Genomic DNA, 9646 nt, shown 5'->3' on the forward strand with positions numbered 1-9646 from the left:
ACATATTTTGGGCAGCCCTGTGGCCCCCGTCACTGTCACTGTCACTGATAATGGCCTCGCTATCAGAAGACGAAGCAGTTGGCAAATCTGATAGCTCATCGGAGAACATATCTAATATTTTCTGTCCTCCGAGAGATCGCAACTGCTTTCGTCTCTGAGCCATGTTGAACTGGTAGCTGCGTGGTTTATACGTGCAAGCTTGGATTAGAACAAAGCCAATTTTGTTTAGGTTGTGACAGGAAATGACTCTGGTCGATTTACTAGATAAGGCAGCAATCATTCCCGAGGTCATCTATGCAGTAGTTACGATTCAATGAAGCCACACAGCGATATATAGCGTTTTGCAACATAACGTAACCTTAGAGGGCCATATGGCCCGCCCGATCCGCAACACTTGGAAACGTAGAGGACCATATGGCCCATCCGGTCCGCAATGTGTTAAACCCTGTTAAACAAATAAGTTTCTAGGCCAGAAGATGACTAAATACAATCCTTCATCCAATTTTATTTTCTCATATGCAGTACGGACTAGGTGTTTTAATCAAAAAGAATAATGAAAGTTAAATTTTAAGTGAAATGTAATTTTAATGTTCCTAAATACCATTTTAATCTCCTATATTTATATATGTGTTTGATAAAGTCAAGTGGGCTTCACACCACATTCAGTTTTAATTCGTAACTTTTATTACTTTAAAAGTATCATCATGTTTTAGGACATCTTGTCTGAATTAATTATTAGTAATACTGTTTTTACTGTAATCTTTGTTAATTTTCTGAGACAATAGTTGTTATTCTCTTCCAGTTGGAATGTCTGATCATCATATTCCATTGCATCAGGCAGATCGTCTAAAAGTCACAGAGTGCTGCAATTTGAACTAACTCATTTATTATTCTCTCCAGGGAAAGTAACAGCCATAGATCGGGATGCAGGTAAACATGCAAAGATCTTCTATTACATCATATCTGGTAATGAAAATGGAAGATTCAACTTAGACAGGACAACTGGCAGCATCTACACTAATGCCTCATTTGATCATGAGGAGAAAAATGAATATAATCTTTTCATTAAGGCCAGCAATGATCCACAGTATTATGCCTCTGAGGTAAATACACCAATTACTCCATAAATACACTCAGAATCTCACTGCATGCCAATGGACTGACAACAAGCAGGGCTGTAGACAAGCCAGGGCATGCCCAAGTGTTATTTTGAATGCTGGAATGTCACCCTGGTGCTATTTTTTAAAAGAGACATATGTGAAAAATAAAGTTATTAAAGTTGATATAAATTTTGGGGGTTTTCCAGCAATAATTTCTGAGGAATTTGTCTTCTGGGTTGTTATGCTATGCAGTCATGTGTAGACATCACTATTTTAGAGGAACATATTACCCTTATCTTTGGGGTCAACCCTGAAGGAGGCAGTGGGTTCCTCCAAAATGCTTATATCCACTTACGAGATTAAATGGTACTTAAAATTTGTTTAATTTGACCTCTGTGGCAGAAACCTCAATCTCTTTAAGTGTGTGTATTTCATTAGGCACTTATTATACAATTCTGCTTTTAAATGCAAAACTGACACTAAGAAAGAATATGAATGGCTTCACATCAGGATTTATAGTCTTATCTTTCAACTTTGAACTTTGTGCCAGATTGCCTTGGCACATCCATTTTTAGGATTATACCCCTGATGACAAGTATAAAAAATATTTATACTCAGAATTACTAGATTTTTGGGCTTTTTCCATTGTCTAATATTCTAAAAACTAGAAAACAACATTTCGAAAACTGGATCTCTTTCTTCCTCAGGTGAGGGGAAGACACTTACTTTGTTGGTTCCCTTAGAAAGAGCTAACCTCAATCACTGGTCCAGTGATGTAGGCACAGATGGGATCATAATATTAGAGTGGACCTTAAAAAATGTGTTTGGTGGTATGCACTAGATTCATCAGTTTCAGAACAGGATCTACGATCGGGCTCTTGAGGACAGAGTAATGAAACTTTGAGTTCCATAAAAAGTGCAGAGAGTTTCCTGCCCATCTGAATGGATTGTAATTTCTCAGAAAGGACTGCCCCAGTGGATTGTTATAATTTTTATTTGCAATGGAGACAGAGTTACAATTGTACTGTTGAAATATTTTGTTCTTATTTTTTCATTGTATTCTTGCTATACTGGTTAACTATTGCATCAAAACTCCAACGGGTCTAACCTCCTACATTTCCATGTTTCCAAATCTATTCCAGTCTCTCTGTTATCTTCCTACTTCCCATCTTAATTGACACACCCATCAATATCTTCATAATTTCAATGGTCTTCTTTCGTTCACTTCCAATTATGGTGGTGTTTAAAGGTAAACATAAAAACATAAAATAAGGTATGTATTAATGAATGTGTCTGTTTGTCCTTGTTTAAATATAGGTTTTTAAAAAATCTACAGTAGATGCCCCAAACAAGTGTCCTCTCAGGCAGAAGGGTCACATGCTCTTCGTGTGAAGTCAGGCCAACTCATAGAGCTCTCTTCATCTTGAAAACTCACTGTATATGTATGTTGTGTGATTACAGGGGAAGAGAGATAATTCCGAAAGAGACTTGAGCATTGCTCATGTACAAATAATTATACTTGATGAGAATGATAATCCACCAAAATTTGAACGTGCAAATTATTATTCTGGTAAGTAACAAAATGCTTTTACATATAAGATGAAGGTCAAACAAAACAAAATCTAAGATGAAATAATAATTAAAACCAGAAATAAGTAATTATCAGCATCCACACTGATTATGATATTCAGATTTGCTCTGTTTATGAGAACTTGTTTTAATTTTCTTTTATTTCTAGGTGTAAATGCAATGGCAAATATCAATGAATTTGTGTCAAAGTTATCAGCATTTGATCCTGATGCAGGAGATAATGGGACTCTGTATTATTACATTAAAGCATCCAATTTGTTCAAATTTGGGTCAAACCTGTCAAGAGGATCCATTATCCCATCTCCATTCAATGTGACAGAGGATGGTAAACTTGTGACTTCTAATTATATGGCTGAATACAATCAAGATAGATTTGTACTGGATGTTGTTGCCAAAGAAAAGGCTTTACCAGAACGAGAAGCCACAACCAAAGTCCATGTAAGAGAATACCATTACTATTGTACTTACCCTGAACAGCTGTTACTGGAAAATCCCCATTTAATGAATCTCTGTGCAAGTTTGTTTTATTACACTAAATCAAGGTTTTCACTAAATTTGGGCTATGATAAGTAACACCAAGAAACTGTTCACCTCTTGAAAAGACTTAATCCATATAATCAAGGTGAAATAATTTCATTATGTACGTAGTTAAATAAAGTTTTTCTGCACAAATAAATAAAACTGCAGAAACAATAACATAACATTAATTGGTAAAATAATTTCAGAACCAATAGTCACTGAGAGAATGAAAGCAACTATAATATCACAAATGGTGTGCTTTGATATGTGTCCATTATGTGATGTCACTTGTGAAAGATTAGGGTCATGCAATAATACAGCAGACAGAAAACACAAATAACAGTTGTTTTGACCACAGTTCTACTAAATTATGTACAAGTTTTAGATGACCAAAAATTTCTTACACAGAGTATGGATCAATGAAATCAAAATTCATTATATATATATTGTATATTACTCTTAGCTGAGACCAGAAATTATGTTCACTAAATATGGGATTTTACTAAATGTGAGAGTACTAGATCAGGATTTTACTATATTTTTTTTTTCTTTTTGTACAGGATCTGTATTACATTTGATACTTGACATTCACAGCATAAGGGCCAGTTTGACCTACCTTTTACATATTCTTTCTGCGTTTGCTCATATATCTGATACTAAACAACAAGGTTATTTGTGCCTGTATGAAGGAAGCTTTGTTTGCTGCATGCTTCATGCTTGTTTCTTTTTCCTGTTAAGTGCTCCATCCCTTTCCATTCTACTATGAATTGTTATCACAGTGCTGTATTGTACAGCTATTTAAATTAATATAACAACAGTATTAAGTTTCCTGATTCCTCAGTAATTACACACTAAGAGTGATTTGTGTGATAGGTATGGATCTTTGAACCAGACCAACTAATCCGTGTGATACTTTCACGACCGCCTGAAGAAGTACACCAAGAAAGAGATGAGATTATTGCAGAATTGTCTAATGTAACAGGAAGTCTTGTAGTAGTGGATGACATCAGGTATCATGTGGATTCATCTGGTCACATACATCATGACTGGTAACTACTGCTCTTGATATGATATATTTCTATTAAACAGCTCTTTGACTTTCTTTGGTTGAATGCGAACAGCACACAGTGCCCTTAAGTGGATCTGTATTTTCATATACCATAACATGAGGTGATTGCTATGCTAATTTAATTAAAGATGTAATAGAATACAACTTCAAATGGCTCTGAAGGATTGCTGCAGAGGTCTAGCATGAAAGTATTTTCTTTCAACATTGTCTATTGTTTCATTAAAAGAGATGTTTTGGAAGAAGAGTGTTGCAATAATCGCATTACCCTAATTATTGCTTAGCTCTAGAATCTGCTAAGAAATCTGGCACCCTTTATAACAAGTGTCATTTTCTCTGTGCCTTGGTTTTGCTTCCATCTCTTCAATTTCAGTTCTCAAATATCATTGTCTATATCTCCCAGCCATCTGAATTTGGGTTCTTCTACGTTTCTTCTACTTTATGGCAAACTTTCAACAGTATTCTTAGCCACCTTTGTTTAATCCTTTCTGAACACATGCCCCAACCACTCAAAAGTAGTTGTTTTATTTATAGCCTGTACAATTAAAGCAAATACACGTATACAAATCAGATTTTATCTTGAGTTACTGAAGGTGTCCAGTCACTATTCCATGGAATTCCCAGAATGATCCAGGCATTTCTGTCAGCACTGCATGAGTTTGAATATGCTACTGTGATACAAGTAATTTAAATAGTTTGCAACCACATACACATGATTTCCTAGACTGCTTCATTGTTTTCATAGTGCTGGCCCCTCATCTGTTAAGGGCCTAAACAAGTGTTACTCTGAAGGGGGAAATTTCAGACTGTAGGGAGAATGTGGAAGCACTTCCCAGCCAAATTTTTTCAATTTTTGCTGTGAGGGAGTTCATTATTGTCTTGAAGAATGTTATGTCTTTGCATCAGGTTTTTGTCACAGAGTGCCTTCCACAGTTTCTGGAGTATCTCAACGTAGTGAAATACACTGACAGTTTTCTTTCTGGGCCTCCCAGAAATCTGTTCCCATGATTTGTCCAGCTTAAATATTTTTCTGGCCTTTTCTTCTTTGGAGATGCCATTCCATGCTAGGCCTGTGGGAGGAGGGAACATGTAAAAATGGGAGAATTGAATTGAATTGAATTTATTTACATTCTATAAATCCTAAGCAGGTTAGTACCTTTAGATACAGAACAAGTCAAAAGGTTACATACATAAATACAGGCAATTTTAGCTTAAAAATTAATATAACTTAATTTTACATCATTCTCTATTTACATTGAAGTATTCATCTAAAGAGTAGAAGGAATGAGCATGTAGATAATTCTTTAACTCTGATTTAAACTTTTTAGTATCATTGCCCAAGTTTTTAATACTTTGTGGCAGATTGTTGAACACTTTTATGCCAGTAAAGTAGACTCCTTTTTGATATACTGATAAAGTTGATGAGGGTAGGTGGAAGTTATATTTTTGTCTAGTATTCAGCTTCTATCACCAGTAATAATGTCCAGTGGGAATGAATCCTTCTCAGCAGCATGTTGTTGAAATAACTGCTAAGACACATCCATGTATGTCCTTTTGTATTCATTTGTCAGCAGTTAAGGAACGGAGCAATGACAGCCTTTATCATCTCCTGTACACACTGCGTCTAATGACATGCTGCATTACAATTTCCTTAACTGTCACCCATCAGTCTTCAGTGAGATATTCATCAACTTTCTGCTCATTGCATTCTGTGTTGGCAGTCCTTGGTCAAACACTGTGAGGCAGATCAGCTGTGTCCCTCTTTACATCTATGAAGTGTATCACACAACATTGCACATTACTGGAATCTATGCAATAATCTCCAAAGACAAGTCAAAGTGAATCTCAGATGCTTGTAACAAAATTATTCTCTGTTTTGAGGGATACAATCACAGCACACTGGCAAAATGGTATACAATTTACAGTCATTTTGCCAGAGTGGATTGACCTCTGTTCCAGATTGCAGAAAACATATATTGCTATGTCAGTGAAACAAACTGCCCATACCTTTCAGTACAGTCCCCATAAAATTTCTTCAGTTACCTTGACTATGTGATACCTTGGATAATTTCACTTCTGTTGTTGAGGCTTGAATATGCCTAGTGATAAAGAAACATCATAGTAGGGATTCATCAATCAATCCACCCATTCATTCATCCTTTTTTGCATTTATCCATCTTAATCCACTCATTCATCATCATCTAATATATTTATTCGGTCTGCCTAATCAGTCTTATCTATCCATCCATTTATCTATATATATATATAAAATCTGTGTAATCTATTTGAGCTGTCTGTCTGTCTGTCTGTCTGTCTGTCTGTCCGTCCGTCTGTCTGTCTGCCTGCCTGTCCATCTGTCTGTTCGTCCACACACCTACCTACCAAGCCCCTTAGCCACCCACCCACCTACTTCCCTCTCTCCATCTCTCTCTTGCTTTCTTTGCCACCTGCTTATTACATGTTTCATGCTTAGCTTGTTCTTTGAACCTGAAGATGGAGGCAATATGTTCTTCCAAAATGTTGGTATGGACCTGTCATACTGCACTGTGTTACAATCCAGGAGATCTTACTCCACTGTCTGAAACTGAAAACAGAGGTAGTCTGAAAGACTTCATATATCATTTCTATCCATACATTGAATACTGTCCAATGAAAATATTTTAAAGAGAACACATCTGAATTTGCTACTGTACAAATTATATGTGTCTGTAATATTCATTTTCAAGGTGTGACATGTACCTACATGTTGTGGATGGACCCAGCCAGACTATTGCCTCAATACCTGATGTACTGAAGGTTATAGATGAAAAATATGACTTCCTTAAGGACTACTATGCAGGATTTGCAATTGAAAATGTTGTGGTAAGCATAAACATCAGATATAAACAGCAAAGGAGAAAAAATAACCTCTGTGTACATATACACAGAATTGCATGGGCATTCTGATATATGGAGCATACAGATATACACATATTGTGCTTGTACATACCTACAAATGATGCAGAAGGCATTCACAAGGCACTAATACATCCTCCTTGAAACCCAACACATGCTGTAAACATAGACACACCTGACACATGACATACACACACATGCATGGACCAGACACACAATACACAGTACACAAAACTTACAAGGCAGAACATGAATGGCTTGCACAATAGACATATGGCATATATAGAACACAGACTGTTGACACAGAATACAAGCAATGCATGGCACAAGCAGAACACCAAGACACACACACACACACAGTGAACACAAACGATGCATACCAAATGCACACAACATAGATAGCACATGCAACATGTACCGATCACACAGAGCACATACAGCATGCACGGAAAACATAGATGTCACAAACGTTTCAGGCAGAACACATCCATGGCACACAAACAGAAAACACACCACACCACACAACACAACACCCACAAAGAGCACACATAGAATACACTACACCATTGACACAATATAAGGCACATGACAGATATGCATATATATACAGCATAAGCAATTTACAGACATGATGAATATACACACTGAGGTGGAATAAATCTCTGCTCATGGACAATGTGTATGAAATGACAATAAATTGTTTAATTCTTAGTTTATAATTCTTGTTATCCCCTCTATATAGACACGGGCATTTAAATTATGATGTAAACTAATTTCATGAATTTTTGTGATTTTTCTAATCATCATACTCTCAAAGAAACCTCATTTATATACAAAAATTAAATATATTCATTGTATTTTCCTTCTAGCCTGCATTTGTTGGTGTACATGAAGAACCATTTGACCCTGCTCTTGCTGCATTAATTGCTCTACTTATAGTGCTCTTTGTGGGCTGTGTCACATTCATTGTAGTCTGCTGCTGTCTGAGACATTGGTAAGAGAACCATGTTTATTCAATTGACATTCCACATATTCCTCCAAAATGTCAGTAAAATTTTACCAGATCACATGGCATAACACCCCAAGAAGATAGTAATCTTCTCACTGGATACAGTTCCAAACAGATCACTTACTGATATCTGTACAGAAGATGAACTTCAAGCACTTGTGTACAAGTTATCTTCAATTTTTAAGCAGTTACTGTCCGTAAAGAAAGTCAAATATTATGTCAGTAAGTTGCTTACATACTTTGGTACATATTGACATGTTTTGCTGTTATTGGACACAAGTGATACATCTACAAGGAAGTAAAATTATGAACTACAAGTAAGCAGAACCGATTATGAATAGATTTTGGCTTTTGAATAGGGTTCTGTAATTAATATCCCTGCAATATATTTGTAAATTGAAGCATTACATATATTTCATTAATTTCAGGGTGATTACAGCACCATCAGACCTCAAAAAGAAGGAAGCATTAATAAAGAAGGAGATAATTGATGATCTAAATACAACAGAGAATCCTTTATGGATTGAACAGTAAGATATATTTAACCATATACTTAATTTCCTTATCTTTAAATGAACTTCACTTTGTGCTGACTCTTTTGTGAGCATTCAGTATTCTCTCAGCTGTTCAAGGGATTTAATGTTAAAAAAAAACACAAAATTTTAACACTGTCAGACCAAAAGAATGAACCTCTTTCCATGTGTTGGTGTACTTATAATGAACACAGTCAAAGACCCAGGCATTTCAGGTTAAATTTGTCACTGGTTTTTTCCAGATAGGCTTATTCTGTAGGCTATTTAAATACAGTAAACCCTCCATTAATGAAAAGTATATTTACTGTACAAAAAAAGAGCATTAAGAGTCTTGTTAAGATTAGGGCCAAGGAGTTCATGTAGGGAAGGCTTTAAGACAACGGGCATACTTACTGTCCCCTGTTTATATATATATTCCATAGTCTTGTTTGTACTCAAAAATCCTGATATGTATCAGGTGAATAATGGCATACACAAATTAAGTACTAGGTGGCATAATAAACTACATGTTCCGGCAAATCGACCTCCCGTATTTGGAGAGGGCGCTGTGTGAGTTGTGGTGGGGATACAGCGGCGGAGAGGGTATCGATGGATAGCGGTATAAGTGCCATTTGCAGTAGTCACAATGGCGTGGCACGGTGAGCATCGTGCGTTTGTTGTGGAAGAGTATATTCGTAATGGTGAATCGGTGATTACTACTCAGCGAGCATTTCGCATTCAGTTCGAACTTGGCCGACATGATCCTGTTCCGGATAGAAAAACTATTCACGTTTGGGTATCAAACTTTAGAGCAACAGGTTCTGCACTGAAAAAGAAATCGCCTGGCCGACCTCGGACCGTAACAACGCCGGAAAATGTGGCGCGTGTGAGAGCGTCCATCCAGCAATCTCCAAAGCGTTCAGCACTTAAACATGCAGCTGCCCTGGGATTGTCT

At 36.5% G+C, this 9646-nt stretch overlaps 1 protein-coding gene across 1 annotated transcript in view; it reads left to right on the top strand.

The window, feature by feature from the left end:
• The window catches only part of LOC111863651 (cadherin-87A), a gene marked incomplete at its 5' end in the record, with an annotated part of 49115 nt that overhangs the window by 33532 nt on the left and 5937 nt on the right, over positions 1 to 9646 (top strand). The window contains 7 exon segments of the mRNA XM_023850150.2: positions 901 to 1103; positions 2562 to 2670; positions 2839 to 3128; positions 4083 to 4258; positions 7002 to 7137; positions 8040 to 8164; positions 8608 to 8709. Of these exon segments, the coding sequence (XP_023705918.2) occupies positions 901 to 1103; positions 2562 to 2670; positions 2839 to 3128; positions 4083 to 4258; positions 7002 to 7137; positions 8040 to 8164; positions 8608 to 8709 (1141 nt within the window).

This window comes from Cryptotermes secundus, unplaced genomic scaffold, assembly GCF_002891405.2.
Source record: "Cryptotermes secundus unplaced genomic scaffold, Csec_1.0 scaffold234, whole genome shotgun sequence".
Classification (NCBI taxonomy): domain Eukaryota; kingdom Metazoa; phylum Arthropoda; class Insecta; order Blattodea; family Kalotermitidae; genus Cryptotermes; species Cryptotermes secundus.